Genomic DNA, 27,004 nt, shown 5'->3' with positions numbered 1-27,004 from the left:
TAGTATGTTGAAAAAAGTGATAAAAAAGTGATAGAATAGTTTGTCAAAAAAAATGATCAAAAAAAGTCATAGTATGTTGAAAAAAACATCATGAAAGGACTTGTCGGGGTATCGAAACTGGGTCACATCGCTGCAAAAGGTACTTGCTGGTTTTTTGCTGGCAGCAGTGCAAACCACTGAGCCAGTGTGCCACTAAAGAGGTTATGTTGAAAACAGTGATAAGATAGTATGTCAAAAAAAGACAAAGTTAGAGTATTATGTGTTGAAAAAATTACAGTATTGTATGTCGAAAAAAACCTCATGAAAAGGGCCAGCCTGGACTGGGTATTGAATCTGCGCTAGACTCTGCAGTGACAATTAAGTATGCCACAAAATAATCAATGTTGAAAACAGCATAGTAAGTCAAAAAAAACCATTAAAAAGTAAAAGTATGTGATGTTGAAAAAAGTGATAAAAGTCATAGTATAGTATGTCGAAAAACGTCATAGTATAGTATCTCCAAGAGAAGTGATAAAAAAGTTATAGTATTGTGTGTCAAAAAAACATCATGAAACAGGGAAGCATCAACTTGATAACAGTAATAGCATAGTATGTCGAAAAAGTCATAGTATGGTATGTAAAAAAAAAAAAGTCAAGGTACATAATATGTCGAAAAAAGTGATACAAATGTCATAGTATAGTATGTCAAAAAGTCCTAGTGTAGTATGTTGACAAAAGTCATAGTATGGTATGTCGAAAAAAGTCTTAGTATAGTATGTAAAAAAAAAAGTCATGGTATAGTATATTGAAAAAAGTCATAGTATTGTATGTTGAAAAAATTCGTAGTATAGTATGTCATGAATAGTCATAGTATAGTGAGTATAGTGATAAAATCATGGTATAGTATATAAAAAAAACTGATAACAAAGTCATAGTATAGTATGTCGAAAAGAAGTGATTAAAAGTCATAGTATAGTATGTTGAAAAAAGTCACAGTATTTAATGTTTAAAAAAATCATAGTATAGTATATAAAAAAGTCATAGTATATATATACTGTATATATGTCAAAGAAGTGATAAACTCATAGTATAGTATGTTGAAAAAAGTCACAGTATTTAATGTTTTAAAAAATCATAGTATAGTATATAAAAAAGTCATAGTATATATATATATAAAGTATATATGTCAAAAATGTCAAAAAAGGTAATTGTATAGTATGTCGAAAAGTGACAAAAAAGTCATTGTATATATGTATATATATATATATATATATATATATATATATATATATGTCAGAAAATGTTATAACAAAGTCATAGTATAGTACTGTATGTCAAAAAAGTGATAATTTCATGGTATAGTATGTTGAAAAAAGTGAATAATAATAATAATAATGATCTCTATTGAGTTATTTTACGCAGAATCAATATAAATATTGTCCACCTTACATCAGTGCTAAGCATATAGAAGCTTTATCTTGGGTTAAATGTACACATACAGTAGTTACTGGGAAACATCCACTATGTAAGGCTGTGTGCTCCCAAAGTATTTAACTTTGTTTAAATGCCAACGATTTCAATTTCTACTACAACTACTGTAGTGGATGGCGATTTGTTTAAGATTATGGAAAGTAAACCACAGGAGAGCACTTCACTTTTTTTCAGAGAGACCGATGAAAGAAAGAAATGCTGAGATTGCATTGAGTAACAGAAGCGAAAGTGAAACAGAGACTCTCTATTACCTGTATCAAACAGGTACAGGTTAGGGCCATTTGAGATTAAACACCCATAGAGACCTTAATCCAGCTTCAGTTCAAAAGCGCTCACTCTCTCATCCTGTGTGTATGTGTCTCGTCCCACACAGACACACAAACAAACACAATGAGCAAGCAAAGCCGGTTCACTCTCAATTACAACCTTTATCTCTCTCCCTCAGACAAAATACATCATGTCTCCTCTGCATTGATTTCCACCAATAGAGGACATGAATTGGCATTCAGCTAATGATCAGGAACAAGCCCCTGAGAGCTCAGAGCAGGAGAGACATTTTCAAATTAGGGCAGAATGTGACTGACCTCATCAGTGGCATTTCTGCCCACCTGCAAAACTATATAATATGCACACAAATATTCACACGGTCTGTGATCTGAGGTTAAGGAGTGTTACGTTTTTGCAGAAGAGGCTGATTGAGGGCAGACACTTCAGACAAAGCGAGGACGAGGCCTTCAGATGTACTAAAGAAGGGAGAAAGTAGGAAGGAGGGGGAGAAAGAGAAAGGGGGAGAAAGGTGATGTAGTAAAATGTAGAGGAAGGAGGTATGTGAAGAGAAACTGAAAGGTTGAAAAAACAAGGACAAGAATTTAAAAGAACAAGAGAGAAAAAGAGATTTAGTGGCCTCTTTGCTTCTTTAACTGGCGCTCATTAGAAAATGTGTTAGCTGTGTGAAGACAAAAGGGTTCAAAGGAGTCAACCGCTCCCACTTCTCAGTTCAGCATGGCTTTCTTCCACTTGCACTGAGCTGCTGAGCTTAACTCTCTAAGTGATTAAATCAATTTTGGTGATTCCCTTGAAACCCCCAAATGTGGTCTTTACTAATTAAGGTCTCATTATCCGAACAACACACCCCAAATCAGCTCTGTGTCAAATGTGGTTTTTTTTTAGGTTGCCAAATTAAGCAACCACTCAATTCAGTTTACACAGTTTTGATCACTTAAATGCTATTTCCTTCTTTTTCTTTTATCTAGTCTATTTTAAGAGACAGAACTTGCTTTAAAAACAACAAACAAAGTTAAGCGCTTCTCTGTTCTTCTTTTTTTAATGTTTTTTTCCCTGTCTGGATGTTTTACTCTTCTCATCTTTTGTCTTCAGGTGCCATCCACAGTGAGAGCAGTAGGGAATGAGAGAGTCCTAGCCCTCAGACAGAGGACCCAGATGCTGTGGGAAGCCTACTTTTCCTCTGTGGACAAGATAGTCCTCACCACACTGGAGGTCAGCCTTAACACACACTCAGCAATAAAGGCCCTGTCACAGAAAGCTTTATGTGGCTCTAGAAGCTCGGTGACGCAGTGACTACTTGCAGGGCTAGTTGGTAAACTACTGTATCTGATGAGCTAACCTCTAACATCCTAGACAGCTGGCAACATGCTGGCGGTATTTTGTTCTGTGCTGTGCCATTTCTCGCCCCAGCAGGTCATTCTTTATCTTAGGATTGTACATTATTTCAATCAAAAATTACTTATTGGAAAGGGGGAAATTCAGTTTGAGATACAGGTTGCTGGTCTACCTGCAGGGCATTACTGCCTGACGCACCTCAATTTCAATTTTATTTTTAGGGGACAATGTGCAATTAAAACATAAATGTAACCATTTGATGCATTCCCATAGAGTTAGCCTTAGGCTTATTTACGTCTGCAGTCCCACAGGAAGCACAAATACAAATACATTTTAAAAATCAAACATCGCACAATAAGTAAGAAACAAGAAACAAATAGCAGTATATTACATTTTGAATCACAGGTACACACGCATGCACCACATGATCAAGGGGTGCAGCGGTATGCACAGCACACAACACAACCCCCCCATTCATACACGCACGCACGCACACACACACGCACGCACGCATGCACACACACACACACACACACACACACACACACACACACACACACACACACACACACACACACACACACACACACACACACACACACACACACAACTTCTAAATAAACCAATAAATCAAACCATCAGCCCCACTGGAGAGAAGACTAAAAGTTGTGAGGAGTGATTAACTAACAGTGTGCGTGCATTGTTGGGAGATTTTTAAGTGATTTTTTTAGATTAGCTTTAAAGCTACCAAACAACTTGACCACTCCATCCAGGGCACTGGCTAGTTTCTCAGCTGGTAGCTGAGATGATGTAGCATGTGTGTATAGAACAGTGTCGTCGGCATATAGTTGTACCTCTACTCTATGACTAAAAAGTAGTGGGCCTAACACAGATCCTTGAGGTACACCCATTGTGCACTTCAAATTTCTAGAGCACACATCTTTGATTTTCAAACACCTTGGTGCCTTGGAGAACAGACCTCTAGTGAAGCCTTCTGGGGGAGACAGATCAAACACCTGTACCAGACCTTAACGGGTCATCAGCTGGGGCCACCATTCACAGACGTTTCGCTCTTTTACACCAGTACATCTCCTGGTGGCGGAGGGATTTCTCCCAGCCACCCCCTGCTGATACCCTAGGTGATATCTGGCCCCCAACTCTTCGGCTTCCTCCTCAACCACTACAAGAAGCTATCTTTTTCTGATTATTCTGCCAGATCTTTGATGGCTTTGCAATGCCTTGCTCCTGTAGCACCCCTGTCTCGGAGCAGTCCAAAAAAAGCAACTGCAAAATAGCTGCAATGTCACTATTGCACTGTTGAGACGGTCTGTGAAAGTTAACCAAAACTGAACTCATTAATGGTTTTAAATGCTTGCCTTAACTCTAGTAATATATCAGTACAACTTTGACAGTATCATACCAAATCTTAGCTTCGACCCACTAGGACTTCTGTCCATCTCCAACAGATACTTTTGGATAATGTTGCTTTTGGCTGCTGAGTATTGACTAGGAAACTAATTGAAATGTTGTATAACTCTGAATACTCAGCATTTCTGCTACCATACAATTCAGGGAAGTTGAGGAACGTGCAGCAACATCCAGTGAAAACATCTACAAAAAGAAGCCACTGCTGTAAGCACGTTTTCTTTTGAACACAGCCACAGTTGCTACATCTCTGCGGTTCACTGCCTGTGTGCTATCATCAGTCCTTTCAGAAAGGCTTTTCACATTTGAATCAAACCACCCTTCTATCATTATGATTATGGGGTTGGACCTTGGCCCATGCTCTACATTTCAACTCTTTCACTATCTCAGCTCTGATTGTACTGTAGGTCTCGAGAACATTTCAAAGCTGTCCACATCCGATGTGCCTGAACTCCCAGAGAAATCCCCTAATGTATAGAAATAATATGTCATTATGTTGCAAATATCTGTCTCAACCTGCCAGTTTCTGCCTCACTGCTTGCTATTATCAGACTGTGAGATATGTGCCTTCACTGCTATAGGTTCATCTTCTGAAAGAGTCATTGCAATATACAGCAGAAACACACAGCTGCTTAGGTTATTTTCCCTGCTCTTCACAGATCTAGCATCCCGTTTTGCTCATACGTATATATTTCCCTGTCCATCTTTTGTTTTAGCCTTCCGTCTTAAGAGAAGCAGTGAAGAAATGCACTTCAAAGGTAGTTGCTGCAGCTAAGAGAATGTCATTTGAAGGTTAGCCCAAGGGTTAGACGAGACATGAAAATAAATAACAACCTCCTAATACGAGCAGTTTTTGCACACCGTGCCAGTGTCAAATTTAGCACATACGAAAATGTGGGGAAACAACAGATTTAACCCCTCTGAAATCTGAAGAAATCACACAGTGAGTGGTAGGCTTTGGACTCTGATGTTTATAAAGGCAAGTCTGGCAGCCCCTGGTGTATTTGCTGCTGGGGATTTATGCTAGAGATAATAAAGAAGAGGTTCTGGAGGTTGGTGATAAGCTGCTTATAAACTTACAGCATGCAGGGGGGAACCTCTCCCCATGGGAGACAGCTGTGCAGTCAGCCTGAGGTCAGTGAGGCAGAGGGCTGGTGTTGCTGTGTGGACACCTCCCGTTGGTGTAAAATGGGAAGTACACATGGCTTTTCATTCAAGGTTGCTTTAATATGCAAATACAAGTGTGTCAGGTCTTGAATTGCAGTAGAGTTTACATTAAGCTCCAAGACTCTCATCCACCGGCTTAGACGGAAGGAATCTGGTGCAGGCTTATACTAGATGAGCACAACAGCCACTTTACAACACAAAATGAACATGTTCTCTCTGCTTCGCACATTGCAACCTTTATCCAACTTTGTCCTTTTTCCCTTCGCAGATCATTAAGGACCGCGTGTTTTCTCACATATCGAGGAACAAGTATATGTGGAACTCTCTACCAGGAGGTCTGCTGGTCCTACCAGAGTACTCCACTCACCTCGCACATTTCCCTTTCTACTACCTGGGATTAGGTAAACACACTCTTAATTCAAATGAGTCTGCACAACATGCAAATCCTGATTGCACATCAGGGATGTTGATGAGACTAGTATGTCAGAGCTGTGGAGGTAGAGATCAGCAATCAACACTCAACCAGCAAGTCATAATAAAAAATTTACTGAAGTCTTTGTCTGTGATAGTTAGAATTTTGCAATCATGCTCAAATGTTACAAATAAGGTTTATTATTTAAATTGTTTTAAAGCCACTCAGTGTACATTAATGACATTTTTTAACTAATTCTGACAGCATGCATTTTTGTTTTAAAATTGGGACAATCCTGGCAAAATTTGATGCAGTCTATTGCTCTCTAGCACAATGCATTTTTGATACCACCTGTATGGGGTGCCATAAATGTGAATTTTCAAAATCTACACATGGCTGTTTTAAATTCTTCTGATGATCCTTGATGGACTTACACAGATACACTATTATATGTTTCTTGTACCAAAGAGCACCTAATAAATATTCAAACAGGTAACCTTCTATTATTTTTTTCATAACCTTTTTCAGGAGTCAGCCCAGGTCAAGAGTTCACTGCTGTCATCCATGCTGTTTCCCCATTGGTTTCCCAGTCTCAGCCAATCATGAAGCTGCTTCAGGTGGTCTCCAAGTCAAAATACTGCTCGCAGGTACGGAATTAAATATAATGTAGCCACAAATAAAAGAAAAAGGAAGCATACGTTTACCAAACATCAATGTCGGCAGCCATTTCTGATCAGTCTAATGCATCTATCTCTGTATGTGTTGTGTAAAATTCCTTTCACCTGCCACTTCCAGATCATCATTCTCTGGAACAGCGAGAAGCCGCCACCCATTCGGAGCAAATGGCCTCCCATGCCCGTCCCCCTCACTGTGACAGACGGCAGGAGGAAGGTGAGAGCCAAAGCCACTCACACTGACGCCTGAGTGACAGCATGACAAACTGTCAGTCGCTCGGTCTGTTTATGTATCTTTCTTTCCTTCAGTCTCTATCTCTGTTACTGCATTTCTCTGGTCCTTCTCCTTGATGTCTATTTTTCTCTGTCTCTCTTCTAAACATGTACATCTGACATGTCCACCGATCCGTGTAGCGTTCTGTTTCATAAATGTCACTCATCCTCAACATTTCTTCTCCGTCTCCCTCGCTGTCTTTTTTTTTTTTTTTTTTTTTTTTTTTTTTCCCAAGGCAAAAAATCTATAGTGATTCACTCAACATGATTCACTGTAACATCATCATCTCTCACTCATTCTCATAATCTCTCTAAACACAGGCCAGACAACATACTGTATAGCCTACAGTACCAGGTATTTACTATTGTATTTCTCTCTCAGACCACTAGTCGGTTCCTACCTCATGTTGCCATAGAGACAGAAGCAGTGCTGAGTCTGGACGAGGATACAGTCCTGCTGACCAGTGAGGTGCGTGTACATGTGTTAGTAATAAACACAGCAGAACTACACACACATAAAAATCAATATTCCTGAAAAAGTAGCAACAATATATAAGTGTTCCATGTGTGTACTTGCAGGTGAACTTTGCCTTCTTGGTGTGGCGGAGCTTCCCTGAACGGATCGTGGGCTACCCTCCCAGGAGCCACTTCTGGGATCCCCTGAAGCACGCCTGGGGCTACACCTCCAAATGGACCAACGACTACTCCATCGTCCTGACTGGAGCTGCCTTCTATCACAGGTACACCAACAGACTGTATATTTTCCCTCTTAATGTTTTTAATTATTATTAAAACAAGTATAAATAAGACTACTACAACCTGTCTACAGCCATACTAGCTGCTCTGTGAGCTCTTATACAATATGAATGTAACTACTCCACAGGCAGGCCACTATAACAGCTGTTGAAACCTTGCCATATTTTGAGAGAAAAAGGTCATTTTTGTCATCAGTTACTATGAAAACACATTTTTCATCCATTATCTGTAACTGCTTATACTAATCAGGGTCGCTGGGGGGGCTGGAGCCGATCCCAGGTGACATTGGGCGAGAGGCAGGGTACACACTGGACAGGTCGCCAGACTATCACAGGGTTAGAGGCAGCCATTGGCGCTCCTACTCACACCTACGGGCAATTAGTCAACATTACCACATGCATGTCTTCTGTTCTGTCGGAGAAAACCCACAGGTGCCAACTCTGACACATGCAATTATTAAAATAATTAGCAGCTGAATGAAAAGCACTTCAGTAAAATCTCCAGTCTTGAAAACTGAAGTTATGGAGAACATATGCATTGTATCACAGGGGTTGAGTTTGTTGTGCACTATAAATATCAAATCCCAATAGTGGTGAAATGGTTAACTTGTCCCAGATACATATCATCACCATACATCACACCATCTACTCGTTTCTGTAGATTCTACCATGTCTGTTACCAAACAGGTGCTGCTGTCTGCCCTCCACCTATGATATATTAGATTGCAGAGATCTCTTTATTCTGTACAATACATTTTCAGATACATGCTTAGCTGTTCTTGTCTAAGAGGCTAAAATTGTGATTAGAGACTGATAATAGTGAGACAGAACATCAGGTTTTGCACACTGTTGACATGTGGCAAAATATTCCTGCAAGATGAATAATAGAACAATGTGTAATAGAGGCCAGAGATTTTTTTTAAATACTACTTTTATCATGTCTCCATGAACCTGAAGTTAATCATTTTTAAATTTTAAAAATGATAATGTGTATTGATTTCGGACCGCCCTACCCCTGGCAACACGCGTTTACATGCAGTTTAAAAAACCTCCTACCTCCTGCTCAATGGTCAGGAGGTAGAAATCCTGGAAGATACAGATTATTATAAATTAACTTTTGAACCCAGCACAGTCTTTTTTTGTTTGAGAAACCTGGGTCATCGGCAAGCCTTTGACGTCATGCTTCTTCAAATTTCTATTTTGAATTTGTATGACTATGTGAATTTGTATGAGTTTATGTTTATGTGCTTTGCGTTTCTTTTTGTGGTGCGAGTTGAACCACTGATCTCCATGTTAGTTATTGGAAGTGATAATAAGGCTGATCCAATGTCTGCAACCTGTTTGCTCTCATTAAGAATATCCTTGCAAATGTCCTATCCATTCTTTTATATTTTAATATCATTATACACATGCCTGTATAACACTTTCCCTGCCCCACAGGTACTACCACTACCTGTTCTCCCACTACCTGCCCCAGTCTCTGCGGACTCTGGTGGATCGCAGCTCCAACTGTGAGGACATCCTGATGAACTTCCTGGTCTCTGCTGTAACCCACCTGCCACCAATCAAAGTGGCTCAAAGGAAGCAGTACAAAGAGTTGCCCAGTCCACAGGTAGGTAGCCATTTGTCTTTCAAACTTGTGTTTAATGCTGTAGTCTGTGGATGCTGTTGACTCCAATGGCAGATCAGTGCTGGAAGATAAATGACCGTGTCTTTGTCTACCTCTCAGGGTACAAAAAGTGTCCCCTGGGCCAACCCGGAGCACTTCAGCCAGCGGCAGGAGTGTGTCAACACCTTCGCCAACTGGTTTGGCTACATGCCTCTGGTCCACTCTCAGTTTCGCCTTGACCCTGTGCTCTTCAAAGATCAAGTGTCTGTCCTCCGCAAGAAGTACAAAGACCTGGAGAGAGCATGAAAATGATGGACAAAATGGACAGAAAGGCTGGGAAGCATGAAGGTCTGGTCTAATGGCCTTTTTGACAGATAAATAGACCATTTAGTTGTGGACAGTCAAGATGGGACTGTCTGGGATGTGGACAAAGTGCCAGTGTGGTCCATTTGTGACATGGACAAAGTATAATCATGAGACAGACCCTGGTGGACTGTATACATATAAATATAGAGGAAAGGGCCTATACAAGTTTGAAAGGAGCTTCAAATGATTCTCCCACCTCCGTGAGTCTGGTAAGAACACAAAGGAGGACATTTAGGGGCCTTGAAAGAGTCCCTGTGATTGGGCTTCCCACTGACAAAGGGCAATCTCTATTGGACAGTAAAAAAAAAAAAAGGAGCACTGTGAACACTTCAAATGTCAGTGCTATTGCTGTGACAATGACAAGAAAATGGCTCAAACTAATGCCAGAAGGGACTGGTATTGGTGCCACCATGCACTCCATCTGCCAAATGGTGTCTCATCGTTACTTGCAGGGACTGTTGCCATGGAAACAGATCAATTCTCATCAAAATGCTAACTGTAAAACCAATAAAAATGATTTATAAATGCAAATTCTGGCATGACGCTGCACTTACAGTAGTTTTCTTTTCCCCTTTACTTGGCACACACGCTCTATTCGAAGCAGTCCAGGAGATTTATTTTCAGCAGTGGTGACTGAGCCACATTTGAGAAGCAGGAACTAGTGAATCTAACAATTTTCGGTTATCACATTTTTTTTTGCAAATTGACTAATTGTTTCAATTTTACTCTCAACTAAGCATACTACTACTTAATATTTCCACAGTTCAGAAATTACCATGAGCCCAGTTCATTTTGTGTAAACATATACAGCTCAGATAAACTGAGATAAGCACATTTTCTCATCAGGTACACTAATAACTTGTGCTGTGTACAGTGTGTAGCATGTATTAGCGTGCCTTACACAGCTAAAATCCTGAGATTTTATCTTTGTAGCAATCAATTTGATGGAGAAACCCTTTGGGCAGATTGAATTGGCTGTAAAATGATTCTAAATACAATTACAGCAATCAAAAGTGCTGCTCAATCACATGTCCTTAGTGTTTTTGTGACTGTGTCTTTGATGCCTTGATGTGTAGGAGCGCTACACAGATGAGCGGTTAGTGTGTAAAGACAAATGAATACAAAAGGTCCGGGTCAGAACATGCATCATTATGTGCTGGTGGATATGCCTTGATGTACTTATATACAATCTCAATTGTGAAGGAGATTATGCATTCCCACATTGGCCCTCAGGGTTGGAATTGAAACAATGACGCGCATACTGCAAAGTCTTAGCTGGTCTATTATCTAGAAGCAAGACTTAAAAGTATATGTTTAGAAATTTTGTTTAAAAAAAAAAAGTTTATTTTATAGAAAACTGAAATGACCCAGTAGGCCAACCTTTTGTCCCACAGTTTACAAAAATAAATTCACAGGCAAGCAATTCTCAACCCCCTCAGGGTAAACAGGTGTGCTGTCTAGCACTCAAGAAGCTAATCTCATTAAGCACATGCACAAACACACACACCTATGTACAAAGCACCTGAGATACATAGCTGCCAAGGGGCTGATTTGAATTCTGAACTAGTGTTTTTACAACTGACATAATACATAATAAGGGCAAATGTTCCTGTGGTAAACACAGTCATGAATACAAGTCTGTCTGGTGTCGAGTCAGCACCCAGGGGCTAAACACTATCAATACACCTTTTTTTTGTTTTTAGCTGAGGCAATACAGGTTTCCAGTCTTAAACAGTACGAAAACAGGAATCCATAAACTTATTTGAATAAACACATTGGCAAGATAACAGTTGTAGAGCACTTGGCAAACATAAACTAGGCTGTCAGCTGCCACTTACAAAAAGAGAATGATTCCTTGGAGTGTATCAGGTTACCCTTTTTTAAGCTTTCATTAAGTATGACCCTATCTAAATAATAGTTTCCCCCTCAACAACTTCAATATGATACATATTTAACAGCAGAAGCTCTTCTGTGACTTGTGAGTTTCAGTGATGAAGTGTCAACACAAAAAACACACAAAGTGAAAGGTCCCATAATCCAAATCCAACAGAAATTCCCTTATTTCACCTGGTCTTTGCCATTAGGCAGTCCATGTGTCTGTGGAGGAATGTATCTCATAAAAAGAGAGGATCTGGTGGAACTGTCATTTCCTGAGCGTCAGCATGGCGTTGACGTCCCACAGCAGGTTCCTCATCTGATCCATCAGAACCTTCATCTCCTGGTTCTTCTGGCGTACCTTCTGCAGGTGAAGCAGGAGGACATAGTAAAATACCTTAAAGCACATGAACCATAGCTTCCGCATTTACCATTCTTACAATCACAAGCATTCAGGACAGAACCTAGTTTACTCACTATAGTCATTATCAATAATTGAGGCTTATTTACGATAATACCTGCTGGAGGATTTTAAGGGTAAAAGAAAAAAAAAAAGTTTTAACTGCTTTGCTACTATGTTAATAAAACAAACAAGCCTACCAGCTTTAGGCAAACCTTTCCACTATTCTGCCACTGGCTGCCTGGTGGCAATTTCCGAAACAAACTGAAATCTTCATCCCGCTAGAATAATGTCTAACATTTACAAAAACAACCCTGATTTTAACTTTACTTAAGCTGCACACTTTGCATGGTTTCTGTGTTCCATCCACACCAGCAAGGTCAGCACTGCCACCTAGAGGCATTTGCATGGGACTTTCAAAAGCTAAATATCTTGTCTTGCTCAGTGTTCTTTCTAAACCTAATGGGAATCCCACTTGCATTTCTAAGAGCAAATAGCACAAAAACTTGAACTGCCATGAAGTAATATTGTGTCACCCAAATAACAGTAGATTGACACAATTTAAATAGTTGCAGAAATGTTGGACTTAAATGATCTTTAGATTATGCTAGATATTTTTGCTTGGTCTAGCAGCTAGACTAACGTTACCTGCTGCCAGGTGTATTGTTAACTAGCGTGACATGCGGCGATGTTTAGGTTGCCTCTAACGTCCTTTTTCGGGGCATCAGAGAGAAGCGCAGGCATTTCAGTGGCACCGAAATCCACGTTGCAATTCGGTCCGGTAGCTAACAGTCGTTAAGGCACCGGTGCAGTATTAGCATCAGGACTCGGACACCCCCCAAAATAAAAACTCTTTGGATCTACAAGATTCATGTGGATGACATTTTCCCATTCAAAACGGCGATTTTTGCCAAAAAGCAACTAGTTTGCAGGTATGCATGTATTTTATTAATTAGAGCTTGGGTTACTGCAGGTCAGGAAAACTACTAATTGTATTGCAACCTGACAACAACCTAGCAAGGCGTAGCTGTCACTACTTCACTCACTACTTCAATGCAGAAATGATGTGTGATAGTTGTGACAAAAAGAAAAACAGGAATGCACCTCTAGAACCTCTTTTCTCTCCTGGTTGACAGCAGAACTGCAGGGCTCCACTTTGACAGAAACCAGCTCCTCTCCAACATATGGCAGAAGCTGAGGACACAGAACACATACAAATCAGTTTCTTCCCCCTCCTGTCTATGACTGCCTTAGGTTTTGATCCTGAAAGAACCTAGGTGTGGATCCACGGGGAATTCTGCAAATGCATTCAATCACGCCCTAATCAAAAGGACAGAAAGAGTAAAGCTCATTTTCAGTGTTCATGTTTTCAAGCAATATTCATAATTTATTTCCTTTAAAAAACACAGAATATTTGAAAGAAAAAACTGCATGAACATCATCTAAGCAGAGGGCTCCTTCCTCACCTCCGATGGCCCCTCCTGCAGGTCAGAGGTCATCTCCACACAGCGTTCGTACAGGAGCCGCAGCTTTCTGAACAGCAGGGCGAGCTGCCGTAGGTGTTCCTGGAGCTTCCCAAAGCGGTCCTGGTACATCGCCTGGCTCTGGGTCACACCATTAGGAAGCTACATCAAAGACACACAGCGTCGCTCATCAGTAATCTGCAGATATCAAAACTAGTTGGTTATTAATATGAAGACAGTATACACTTTAATTGTTGTTCTTTCATTTGTCCTGTTTAGTAAAAGGCTGATACTGTCAGAATGTCCCACTCTGCTTGTTTTTTGTTTTTTTTATAGTGTATTAGATATAAGAACATGTGGATGGTGATTGGTCAAGCCTGGGTAAAAATGCATGACAACACAATTTTTGAGTCCATGCTGCTTCTTTACTCTACTGCTGTGCTACTGAGTTTTCGGTGAAGGGAAAAAAAAAAAAAAAAACTTCTAAAGTTTAATGGACAAGGGCAAGCTGGAAGAGGTGAGTGATACACTGAGAAACAGTGAGAGACAATTAAAGACGCACATCAGGAGGAGATAGACGGATGAGTAGGCTAGATGCTGACAAGCAGATACGCCAGAAAGGAAGATGGGACAAATGCAAACTGACAGACACCAGAGGAAGGAGACAGTAAAGACTAGATAGTACAAGTTAAACTAAAATTGTGATCTATGATATCAGTAAAGAACAGAATTCTAATATTCGGTCCTATCTATAGGAGGTAGGGCTGGGCGATATGGTTGAAAACTGTATCACGATATAAGTTTTTCATATCGGTCGATATCGATAATTATTGATATTTTTTATGACCTATTTAAAATAAGGACCAGGAGAAAAATATATTAAATTTAAACATTTTTATTTTAAACTTAACCCTGCTCTGATTATAATCCCCTCAGTTATAAAAGCAGAAATGTCAACACAACCATGGAAAACACTCAAATAATTAAAATGTAAACAGGTCTAAAATCACAATGAACACTTAACAATTATCTCTTAACATTAAGGTGCAAAATTAAAGAATAAGTCAGAAATGCTTAATAAAGTGTCATAAAATAGTGCAAAGTGCATTTTCTATTGATATTGATTATGTGTCTATCGCGATACATATCGTTATCGTTTTATCGCCCAGCCCTAATAGGAGGTGAAAAACTATATAAAAATAAGTAATAAAACTAATAGAAAATAAGGATTAGTCTCAGTCCAATACAACAGCAAGACAGGCTAACCTGTTTTAATACACACATCTCTGACACTTTGTCAATAAAAACTCAGGCTTCACAAAAGAAAAATCTGTTTTTTTTCTGAAATGTAAGCCATGTGGTCTATCACTATAACAGTAGATCCTACACAATAAGGAAATGTATGTGCTGATGCTAGCAAAACTTGGCTTTCACACCATGAGTGGACTGGTTTTAAATGTGGACCCAGGAAGACTAGCTGTGCTTAAATACCTTTACACACCAGGGACTTTTTGTTTGTGCGATTATTTTGCACGTCAATATATTTTATCAAACTTTTCTTTCTTTTTTTGTCATGAGTAGTTTCACACAGAATGCAAATAAAAAGGGCACAGCTAATGGGGACCCTCAAATAAACAAAACTAAAGCCTAACAGCATCTCACATAGAAAAGGGGGGTTGACATTCCCTGCCATTTCAAAACATTATCTTTAGCTAGCTAACAGTGTCCAGTACCTGCGTAGCTCGTGTGATCTGGAAGATCTCCATGGTGCGAGTGACAATGTCCTGGACTGTCTCCTGTCCAATCCGACAGAGGAAAACAGGGGAGATCTCCCTCAGACCCCCCTGAGCGGGCATGGGCTGCTGACTTGCAGCAGAGGCAGCACTGGGGGGCAGGTGGGGCTGCTGCTGAGAGGGCATCCCTGCCATCCCTGGCTTCTGAGGTAACGAGGCTGCCATCACTAGCTAGGCAAATATGTGGGAAAGAGATGATAGTGATGTTATGAACCCAGTATTCATTGACTTGTGCTGATGTCACAAATGGGGCGACTCACACACGTCACATCACAAGCTAGCTAGCTAACTGTTAGTTCATTAAAATCAGAATCAGAATGAGATGCCAAACTAAGTTTTCACTTGCATGGACTTTAACTTAGTGTGTTTGGTGCACAATAAACATGTGAAAACAGAAGAAACAACAAACAATAGAGCAAAGTACAGCAACAGTCAGAACATAAATATAGAATAGAAATTGTACAATAACACATACGTAAAAGACACTATGAAAAATATGTACAATATAACTGTTTTAAGGCCGTACGGTTTAGAGCAAGGTGTGCAAAATATTCTATATCTGGGTGTGCAAAAGTTCAGTATATAATATGCGCAATGGTCAGGTATAATATTAACGTTAATAATAACTATAGTAGCTAAAATAATACTAACTCAAAGTTTCCAAATGATCATTTTACATAAATTCCTGACGATGTAACGTTGCTGTAACGTTACTCTATTTGCTAACGTTAACATAAACTGTAAAAACGTCATGTCAAAACGTCTATTCTTGGATGCACTAAATAAACGAGATACTAAATAAACACAGCGTTTTTACTGACTGACAAAAGCTAACCTTGGAGGCTAAACAGGCTAGACTGAACAGCCTGATGTTAATGTAAAGACTCGTACAGAGGCTAGCTAGCTAGTTAGCCGCTAGCCAGCTAACTAACTAGCGGCTAAAGTAGAAAACCGCTTACCTAAATTAACTTCCCTCTGTTAAATGCTGTCCAGATATGTCCGGCTTGCTCTGGTAGTTGCGTAAATAACGTTAGCTTATTTATTATTTAAAATAAACATAATGAGACCTTTCCACTTATTTCTTTCAGAAAGCGCTGCACGTTTTTAATCATTGCGTCACTTCCGGTCACAGGACACATTTCCCACCACTAGATGGAGACAGTGTTAGAACCATATACATAATATATTATGTCTATGGTTAGAACCATAGACTGTATATTATTAACATCACACAGACATCTTGGAAGCATGCAGTGTTTAATTATTACATATTGGATTATTGGATTAATATTACTGATGCATGTGTAAGCAGCAATAATTGAATATTTATGCAGATACACTTTTTTTTCTTGGACACAGAAATAATGTATTTCTAAACTAAATATTATTGCCTTTTAGTTTTATCATATACACTTTATTCTGTTTCTCATAATAAAATGTAGAAATTACATGAATTAGCCTGCCCTAATAGGCCATACTAATAATAAAAATAGACCATTCAGGATTATATGAAGGTCATATGAGTGAGACTTTGCCTTGAAGTCTGGCCAGCCCTACGAGATTTGTAAATGGCAAATCATGTACGTGTTAACCTGCTTTCTTTATTTGTTAAACCGGAATGGCTGACTTTATCAATGGTTTACATAAGATCAAAGGTTGCCCTCATGGAAGACGTTTTAAGGAAGTACATTTTGTTTTTTGAAAAGGTGCTGTTTAAAAGGCCCTTTGTTGACCTTAACAAATGCAAGGGAAATCCCCAAATAGGTAGCAGTATCTGATTAAAATTAAAGACAATACAGTTTAGTTTTGAAATACATTATTTCTATGTGTCCAAAGTATTTTCAAATTCCTCCAAGGTTGGACCAAATTAAGCAGTGTGCAAAGAATAGAAAATAAATACAACCCTGCAAAAATTGATTGTGAAGGTGGAAGCATAGCTATTTTACTTTTCCCTGCTCTGTGTCACTGCAATAAGTCATCTATACCCTGTTTTGACTCTGAACTGTTGGAAGTTTTTTTCTGTCTCCGTCCTTTTGTTTGTGTACTTTGGTATTTTCATAATGGTTGTGTGCTCTTGGCAGAATGTCAACCTGGACCTTGTTAGTATCCTGAGGGAGATTTGGTTTGCAGGGAGGCATTAAAGACACAAGAACACACTGATGACAATGTACAACATCACCTAAATGAGGAGTTTGGAATGGGTTCTTTAGTTTATTAGTTTTATAAACGTTTCATGCTTTTATTTGACTCTTTCACACATCATCCATTGCTCATTGTTGCAACCATGTACTCTAAAGTTTTGCAATATTGAGTTTATTTTTTATTTTATTTTTTATTTTTTATTGACATTCAGAGTCGGGCATTCATATTCATCACATACATCTTATAACCACATATCTTACATCTGTTGTCTGCTCCAAGTGCCAAAATAGCTTTTCTTATCTGAAAACATGAAAAGGGAAATCAACAAAATAAAAATAAAAAAGAGAAAACAGGCAAACAGGCAAACAAACAAGCAAAAACTATGTATAGGTGGGGAGTGATCCTTTCCATACAGCATAATCACTGGTCTGTGAAAAAAAGAAAATCAGGTCTACGAGGCGTGACATATATGACCCAGTTTTCCCAGTATGAAACAAATTTCTCCATTTTATGATTAACAAACGCTGTTATCTTCTCCATTTTGTAAATGTACATTGTAATGTCCATTCATATATTTAAAGTTGGGCTCTCCTGTGATAACTATTTCCTGGTAATACTCTTTTTACAGGCTACCAACAAGATATTTATTAAATGTTTATCTCTTTTTGACCACTCCCCAGGTATGTATCCAAAGAGCATAGTTTTACTCTCAAAGGGTATTTCACGCTTAAAGATATCTTGTAGAGCCTTGTGTATCTCTCTCCAATAGTCCTTTATGACAGGACAGTCCCAGAAAACATGGTAATGGTCTGCACTTTGATTTCCACAGTTCCTCCAACAGATAGGGGGGTTATTGTCATAGTGAGACTTCTGACAGGGCATGATAAAAAACCTAATCAGGTTTTTCCAGCCAAATTCCCTCCATTTCTGTGAGCTGGTACACTCCCATTGATACCTCCATATTGTTGTCCATTCTTCCTCGGATATAGTTATCCCTCCTTCCATCTCCCATTTTATTTTGTGCAATATTGAGTTTATATAAACATGATTGTCTGAGCATCTAATGAAATATCTACAAGACCCCTTCTCTCATCTTTATAGCTGAACTCAATGAATTTACCGAACATTATATAATGCAATCAGTAACTCTCATCATACAAAACATGTAACAAAAAAAGGGTTAATACCATCTTCGATATCAGAGCAAGACATGGACCTTCAAAAATTGATCCTTAGCTAATCCTACAAATAGGTACGTGGGAAAGAAAACATTATAGTTTTACAAATTAAATACGCAGTAGTACTGATGATAAGGGCCATAGTGTTATCTGAAAGAGGCAAATGACTGATACCAGGAAATATGCAGCTTAGTGATAACACAGCTGATAAAGCACCATAAAGGCTTGGCTGTGATCTCATACCAGAACGACGCGGACAAGCTTACTTCTCTCTCTGTCCTTGAGGTTGTGTGACGATGATCAGAAAAAAGTGTGTTCCAAGTTCAATCAGGAGATTCATTATTTATTATATTATTTATATGCACAATAACATGATAAATCTGAAAAGTCTTTGGCTATTAGAACAATGTTTAGTCATCAAATTCCCATTGTGACATCATTGTATTTTATAGAAAGTCCAGAAGCCGTGAGTAGGGTAAGATGCCCCCATGGAGTAGACACTGGTGTGATGGGCATAAATAAAAAGGGAATGAAAGAGAGAGGAGAACATTTCAATATTGGCCGCAAAGATGTGATTGGCTGATAGAGATTGTGCCTAAATCGGGTTGGTTAAACTAAAAGAGTAAATGCCCCTAACCAGCTGATAAGAGGAAGCAGGAGAAGTGGGAGAGAGAGAGAGAGAGAGAGAGAGAGAGAGAGAGAGAGAGAGAGAGAGAGAGAGAGAGGGCAATGAGAATGAGAATGAGTGAATAACACAAGATGGTCTTCTTGACTGAACTTACACATAGTCGCATATGTGAATTTGTGGGTTGCATTTGTGGACAAATGTAGTCATCTTAATCTTGAAATAACTTAAGCTATACAGAGTTCTTGTGAGAATTGTGTAACTTTTTACTTTACTTTTCCCTTGAAGCCTCTCTGTCGCAGCCTTCCCTCTGTCATCTCTAACCCAAGAAAATGGGATTGTCTGTTAACTTAAAAATAGATAAGCTAAAGTTTTATGGGAAGATGAATTACATCTTTCTAAAGTAAAACACTGCAAAGTTAAAACTGGAAACACTGGTATACAATGTTATTCCAAAATTGATCATTTTTTGTAATGTGAATATTGAGTGACAGTAGAAACAAGAATATCATTATTTCATGCACAAGTGCAACGAGGCTGTCACATCATTGCTTTGCCTCTTAGAAAGTGATAAGACGCCAGTTTTTGCCTCAAGTATTTTTGTAAAATCTGGATATCAAAAGCCAAACATCACAGTGGCACATTCCATTCTGCTTGCTTCAGTTATTCCAACATATCAGCTGCTAGTCAACAGGCAAGGTGCAATCAAACGTGCTTTATTCCCCAAATTTGAATCAGAACTATGTTCATTTGGGTTGGGAAAAATGTCAAAGTATGCAGAGAAGAATTGTGGTGTTATCAGAGCAACCCTCTGACAGGTTTCTGTGGTTACCGCCCACATTTTCCAATGTTGTCTTATTTCTCTTCATCGAGTATATCTGAGCAGTTTCAAGTCTCCCTCCATTTGTTTATGTACTTCGCTATTTTCATAATGGTTATGTGTGCTCACTGCAGAACCTTTACAGTATCCTGAGGGAGATTTGGTTTGCAGGAAGGCATGACAGACACAGAAACACACTGATGACAATAAACAGCAGCACATAAATGAGGAATTTGGAATGGGTTCTTCAGTTTATAGATTTCAAAAGGTTCCATGCTTGCATTTGACTCTTTCATACGTCATCCATTGCTCATTGTTGCAGCAACTCTATCAGTGTTTTAGTTCTAAGTCAGGTTAACTTAAATCATCTTGCTATTGTTATTATGAGTTAGGTCTTGTAACTTAAAATTGTGGTTTGACCAGCTTAGCTTATTGTTAACGTTAGTTGCAAACTTTGCCCCTTGGTTGTTTGGTGCTGGGCAGGTAGTGGACAGTAAAAAGTTTATCAGAGCAAGACAAGGAACAAAGTTTTTTATTATTATTATTATTTTTTATTTTTTTTTACTGAAAATAGTTACCTGCGTTGGCTCAAAAACTACACTATGAGAGCAGTGGGAGTGAACAGAAACAGAAAAGTTACAGGCTGGTAAACCAAATACAATAGAATATTGATTAAAGACACTTTAAGCCCATCATATTTGAACATAATGTTATTGGTGAAGTCAATTGTTTCAACTTAATTCCCTTTTTGCTTTGTTGCGTTTTCAACTTTTGTGCAGTGTGATGTTTTTAAAAGAGTTTATTGGCAGTGTGTATCAGGGCAGGTACATCCAAAAAGCCATGAAATGGTGTTTAAAGTCTCTCTAAAGTAGTAGTTTAAAGTCTCTCAGTAGCAGTGTTTTGTCCAAAAACCACGCACGCTTAGGGTCTCAAGGATTTTTACAGGAATAAAATCTGGTTGTGTTACACATAACTACTGAAAAATAAAGGTGCACAGCACACCAAGTAATATAATATTTCCTGTAATATGGCAGTAATGTATGATGTGGGACAGCCCTTGGTGTCCAAATCCCAGACACAAATGCCCTCAGCATCATTTCATCAGTGTGCTTTAATCTCCAGGGCTGAACTGGGAATGTATTGGTGTAAGTAAAAAAACAAAATGTAACCCTGGCTTTGGAGAAGACATTCAGTATGATCTACATTTAACAAAATACAGTGAAAGACTGATACACACAGGCCTTTTTTCCTCATGCCATGATTCTAATCTACAAATCACAATTTGTTTCTCTGCTCTCTCTTATCATTCATACTGCAGGTCGAGTTGGAAATGCTCCAGAGCACAGTATATATTTGTTTTTCTCTCTCTGACGACTAAGAGTTATCAGCATCAGTGTTATGGAGAGCTGGCAGGTATAAAGGGACAGACAGAAAGGTTGGGACAGCCGTAAAGAACAACTGAAGACCAAGATGGGGAATACAAGAATGCTTGTCCTCTGTGTCTGTTGGACCTTCATATTACTGGGCTGCACTGAGGTAAGGGACACTTTGCATATTGGTAAAAAAAACAGTTCTGCCTCTCTGAGTAGTGGACACTGTTTGGACAGTGGATTTATCAGGATTTTGAACACAAAGAACAGCTGCCTTTTGTTTTTCTTGCCTAAGTGTACCTTACCTACTAAGTATCTTGCCACAGTCAAATTAGTCTGAGGTGAATGAAACATTCAAATGCGTCTCAAACGCAAATGGAGGTAAATGAAACAAATGAAAATGCTTCTTTGGTACAACAAGACATTTCTTCTGCTTGGAACAAAAGATCTCTCTTGCAAAACGTAACACTTAAAGAAGAGAAATTAAATAAATGATCAAATGAGTATGAAAATAATAAGTATTCATTCTTGACCTTGGAAATAGTTGTCACCACAAGGTCAAAGCTGTTCTGGAGCTTTTCCTTTAGCACTTTAAGGACTTCTTATCAATGTTGACTTAATAGTGAACATTGAAAGTTCATTCTTGACCTTGGAAACAGTTGATTTTGTGTTTGTAGTTCATTTTTAACCATTAAAAAAAACCCTAAACAAGAAAAGAAAATCATTGAATACTTACTACACTAATACACTACTACAAACTGGCTCATTATATGTAACTACTTTAAAAAAAAAACATCAAATTTAAAATCTTATGAGGGTTAGTCAATGCATTTTATTAACCATGTCATGTCATAACTGTTCCACATCTCCGTAATTATGACCAGGACATTTTTTTTTTTATAGCTCCTCCACTGCTATAATTCTAAAACAGAATAAATTAGACCTGCACTTGGTCACTCATTCCTTCTTTTGCTGCAGGGAGCTTTGGTGTCAGCCACGGGAGTGCTCCTGTTTCCAGATAAACTAGATGATCTATCAGGGAAAATAAAGCGTAGGTTTGGACTAAAGGGGAGATGAAAAACAACAGAGACACATATCCTGTGCAATTAGTTGAGGGCAGAGATGTGCTGCAGGCCTCTAGCCACCTACCTGGCCTGACCAAGGTTCAAGTCTTCATGCCTCATGTATTCATTGGAGTACATAAGGGACTACTGTGTACTGGAGAAGCAGGTGCTTGATCTTTACATGGTGTAGCAATGAATGATTTGTCACAGAGACAGTGTGCTGCGGCTTTATGGCATTGACTGACAGTATAATGCAAGCAGGAAATAGTAACAGTAACAGTAGTATCGCATCTTCTTATTACTGTTATAAATAAATATCATTATGTCTGGCAGTATCATCTGTTTGTCTGCTTTTTTCGGGTTTTTATCATTTATATGGTTACATTTTTGTTTCTTAAAGGGTTGGTTTACCAAAGGTACATGTTTTCTCGCTTACTTCGAGCGGTATTTATCCTGAAGATAGCTCTTTTTCTTTTTCGCTTTTTTCCAAATACTCTGTGCTCTGATTTATCACATCTGTTGTGCAATGCAAAGAGTTTTTATTTTTTATTTTTTACAGGAGAACCCTATAACATCCACAAATGCAACAGTGTCCAGCAACAAAACCAAACCAACTGCCACCCAACCTGCAGCAGCAACCACACCCCTGCCCGGCCATTCCTCTACTCATGTAACCGAAAAACTTCCTGCACCTTCCACCTCCTCACGTAACACAAGTACCATCACTCCATCACAGCAGCCCACAAAGTCCTCTGGAGCCACGACAACTTCAGCTGCGATGTCTGCCTCTTTGTCCGGGTCCTGCAGTCAACTCCTGGTGCCTGCGATCTCTGTTCTGATCTGTGGTGCATTGGCCTGAAAGTGTAAAAAAAAAAAAAAAAAAAATTCACCTTTCCTCAAGAGAAAAATTGGTTCTTATTTAATGGCTCTCACTGTGACTGTCATACATGTGTCATATTAATGCTATGAAGTGCTTTGTTTGCACTGAGCTCTTTTCTGCTTTTGATCAAGACTGTTTCACACAATCTCAATGAATTATGTATAATGCCATGCTTCAGATTTCAAAACTATATCTTAATTCCAAATAGCAAAATAAACACAGGATATGACATGTAATTAATAGTACTCTAAATGTATATATTTTTTTTAAATGGTGGGAACCTCTTGGGGAAAATGTCAAAAGAACTGGATTAATCCTACATGCTGATGGACATGGCAGAGTCGCAACTGCCACCCCGTTTGCATTTTGGTTGGCTGTTTGAGTTTTAGTTTTTTTTCTCATGACTCTGCTTACTGGTGGCTTACTGTAAATGCAGCAACAGGTGTATGAATCAATGTCCAACTACCAAGTTTTGATATCAGCTGAGTATTGATTTATTCTTCAGTAACAAATATTTTCACTTGGATAAAGATCCCCAAAGCTGCTTTAAAGAGGGCCATTTCACTATGCAATTTAAATGTGGAACTCTGCTTTATATTACACTTCATTCAAGAAGGTGAAGCTAGTCAGGATATTACTTATCTTTAAGTAATAATCAGTAAGTTTCTCACTAGATTCTGCAGACAATCACAGCCATAAAAGAATCACAAATAGCTGCAGTTAGATAGTTGGAGGCACTTTGCTGAACAAAGACAGCAGAGCCAGTATCTCTGACATTGATATCTGGATTTGTTTCAATTGTCTCAGTGTGAGGTTTTGCATTTGTGGTTCACAGCCGGGGTGGAGACTGAGGAAAGGCTTCCTGGAACAGGTATCAGGTGAAAAATCTGAATGCCTTATAAAAGGCCAGCCTCTGGAAAAAAAAACACTTTTTACAGAACTCTCGGCAAGGATACGTAAGTGTATGACTGGGCCAGACTGGAATTGTACCTCATGCAATTTCATGTGACAAATTAAATTGATTGAAAGAAAAGAAAGATTAAATAGCTGTTAAAACAGTGAGGCTTTTGCAAGATATCTCCACCTGTCTTTTTGTCTTCAAGAGGAAATCATCTTTCATCCAACATGAAGTATCTTGTCCTAGGGCTGTTTTTCCTGGCGCTGCTGGGATTCATCTGTGCACAGGTAAAATCTCTTCACTGGCTGTTGAGTACATTTGACGGGGAGATGTAAAAACCTAAATCTAAAAGAAGAAACTTTGGATTGTATCAGAATCAGAATCAGAAAAGGGTTTATTGCCAGGGGCGGAGCCAGACGATACAAACATTCGGGGCTTAGCCCAAACCTAGTGGGGTCCGGGGACACGCTCCCCCGGTGGAGATTTTTTTCCCAATTACGTCAGCTAAATGCACTATTTTTCAGGCTGTTTGAGATAATAGAATGCATAAGGATGCAAAGGAATAGGAGTGTTTCATTAATATTATTAGTAGTGTTTTTGTTATTATTAATAATTGCTCAGATTTACACAACAAAAGATTTGACACATGGCACTGACAATTCAATTTCCGCATGGTGACTTATGATGTGGGGGGGTATGGGGGTCCTCCCCCAGAAGATTTTGAGCATTAAACTCTTCATTTCCTGCATTCTGGTGAATTTGTATGCACCTATTTATACCTTTTTCTGAATAAATTGATGCTGGAAATCTTTATGTAAAAAAGGTAAACATAGATTATAATCCAAATATAAAAACATAATGGAATATATGGAAGTAAGGCTCTCAGGCATTCTGTATTGCTTTCATCTATTTATTCTCCTGTAGATCAGATTTCATATTATATCTGAGTCAGCACACATGTAGAGGCATCATTTACTCTTCCCTTTTCTTTTGCATCTTTTGTTGAGGAAGTAACCTCCTTAAATGTGCATATGACAATTATTCACGTCAATGATAAATTAATTCATTTTAATGAATTATTAAACCCCTGGACTGTAATATTTCAGATTTGTTTGAGCAAGATTTCTGCTCATGTCCAAAACTTTGTGCACATTCAAAATATATCTGTGTTATCTGAGTTTTGGAGGAGTCGTGATATTTTGAGAAAAATAAAGTTATAATAGTCAAATTATTTCAGAAAATAATCTACCTGCACCATAATCTGCTGTGCATTACGTGACTGCTCTGCTGATACGGTAGGTCTCAGACCGTCTGACAGACTCTCTGAATGAGCGAATATTTAGGGAAGTGTCTGTACGCTGCTCTTTGCTTTTTTTCATTATTTGTTGCGTTAAATCTTATTAGCTATTGTGTAGCCCCTTTCTTTTTTTGGATTGGCTGAAAAGTGGCAGGCTCGACTAACAACTCCAGGGGAGACGTACTTGATTCCTGCCGGTTCCATAGTGAGAGCGGCGCGCCAGAGACATTTTGGGCGCTGCAGCATATTCAATTTATTATAAATAGTTTTCCCACTGAGAAATACAATGTGTGGCGGGAGTGTGTGACAAAAGACTGAAAGGAGTGACTGTCACGCTCAATTTGTGACACTTGAGAGCCCTGCTTAACTTAACTCAAGGGTTACAACAGCGGATTCACAAACCTGCACCACTTGTCCATGGTTCGTCTGACGCTGCTTCTGAATCACTCTCCGGCCGGTGAGGTCTGTTACTATGGTTACTAGTGTTCCTGTTCTGTACTATAAGCCGGTTAGGCAGTAAGCTCGCGACACCTATGAAACATACAACAGCCCGCCAGCGCCAGCCCCTGATGACAAGTTAACGACGGAGAAGAAGATTTATATTCTTCTTCGTTAGTTTTTATTGGCAGTTGGCAAACAAGCTGCGTGATGCGCGATGCATTACCGTCCGCCACCACGCACGGTAACAGAGCTTTTGCTTCATTTTTTGCCGCTCCAGTCACAAAGACTGAGAGAGGAAATGAAACAAAGTTGAAGTTATTTTAAAAAACCTAAAAGATTCGGGGCTTTTGACAAAACATTCGGGGCTTAAGCCCAATTAGCCACCCTCCCGCTCCGCCGATGTTTATTGCCACAATAAGTTACACTAACATGAAATGTGCCTTGGTGATTGGTGCATACATAAACAAACATATTAAACATGATAATGAAATTAACAATAAATAGAGAAACAGAAACAAATAATTACAAAATAGCTGTTTAGCAAAAGAAAAAGGTGAATGGGTTGAGTGCAGAATGCAAAAAAATATATAGTTTGTGCAATGGGCAGATGTATTGTCCAGGATGAAGGTTTATGCAAAGTGCAGTGACTAGGGGTGGTGGTGGGGGGGGGTGGGGCTGACTGTAGAGGGAAAGAAGTTTTCATTCACTAACACATAAGACTTATTCATAACAGTGACATGTCAAACCTTTTTATTATCCTGCCCTTGAATTTTTCATTATTAATGCAATTTTGTCATTTAAAACAATGGCAAATTTGGAACATGCATTCATAGCGTATTTTTCACAATATTAAAGACAGTATTATGTTCTCCGGCATTAAAGTACAATGCAATGATATGTCTTAAATCTCTGTTTGTCTCCTCCTCTATCCTTCGTCACATAGACTTCACCATCAAGTAGTAACACCACAGAGATGCCATACAATAA

At 38.9% G+C, this 27,004-nt stretch overlaps 2 protein-coding genes and 1 long non-coding RNA gene across 9 annotated transcripts in view; 1 reads left to right on the top strand and 2 right to left on the bottom strand.

Annotated features, from left to right (window-relative positions):
* The window catches only part of ext1c (exostoses (multiple) 1c), an 86,246-nt gene extending 75,959 nt beyond the window's left edge, over window positions 1–10,287 (top strand). For all 5 annotated transcript variants that reach the window (XM_028596934.1, XM_028596933.1, XM_028596935.1 and 2 more), the window contains 8 exons: window positions 2,848–2,967; window positions 5,951–6,083; window positions 6,623–6,741; window positions 6,890–6,985; window positions 7,424–7,510; window positions 7,621–7,781; window positions 9,237–9,408; window positions 9,526–10,287. In XM_028596934.1, the coding sequence (XP_028452735.1) occupies window positions 2,848–2,967; window positions 5,951–6,083; window positions 6,623–6,741; window positions 6,890–6,985; window positions 7,424–7,510; window positions 7,621–7,781; window positions 9,237–9,408; window positions 9,526–9,711 (1,074 nt within the window). In that variant the 3' untranslated portion in view covers window positions 9,712–10,287. The remainder of the gene's footprint in view (window positions 1–2,847; window positions 2,968–5,950; window positions 6,084–6,622; window positions 6,742–6,889; window positions 6,986–7,423; window positions 7,511–7,620; window positions 7,782–9,236; window positions 9,409–9,525) is intronic.
* An 810-nt stretch (window positions 10,288–11,097) lies between these two features.
* Window positions 11,098–16,440, bottom strand: zgc:114119 (Mediator of RNA polymerase II transcription subunit 30-like). 3 transcript variants are annotated; one of them, XM_028596945.1, is made up of 5 exons: window positions 16,262–16,440; window positions 15,243–15,473; window positions 13,513–13,671; window positions 13,151–13,240; window positions 11,098–12,007 (listed from the first exon to the last, which is right to left on the bottom strand). In XM_028596945.1, exons 2-5 carry the CDS (start codon window positions 15,465–15,467, stop codon window positions 11,915–11,917), a joined length of 567 nt encoding a protein of 188 aa, XP_028452746.1. In that variant the 5' UTR covers window positions 15,468–15,473; window positions 16,262–16,440; the 3' UTR covers window positions 11,098–11,914. The 3 variants fall into 3 exon arrangements, with proteins under 3 accessions (XP_028452746.1, XP_028452745.1, XP_028452744.1); XM_028596944.1 differs by having other exon boundaries at window positions 11,099–12,010; window positions 15,243–15,469; XM_028596943.1 differs by having other exon boundaries at window positions 11,100–12,010.
* Window positions 16,441–22,321: 5,881 nt separating this feature from the next.
* LOC114568686 (uncharacterized) lies at window positions 22,322–26,108 on the bottom strand. Its single transcript, XR_003694309.1, has 3 exons — window positions 25,979–26,108; window positions 24,466–24,584; window positions 22,322–23,356 (listed from the first exon to the last, which is right to left on the bottom strand). It is a non-coding gene; the product is annotated as an uncharacterized LOC114568686 (long non-coding RNA).
* Window positions 26,109–27,004: the final 896 nt, after the last annotated feature.

The sequence above is a fragment of the Perca flavescens genome, chromosome 14, assembly GCF_004354835.1.
Source record: "Perca flavescens isolate YP-PL-M2 chromosome 14, PFLA_1.0, whole genome shotgun sequence".
NCBI classification, from domain to species: domain Eukaryota; kingdom Metazoa; phylum Chordata; class Actinopteri; order Perciformes; family Percidae; genus Perca; species Perca flavescens.
The sequence above is the reverse complement of the archived record's forward strand: the minus strand, read 5'-3'. Positions and strand labels throughout refer to the sequence as shown.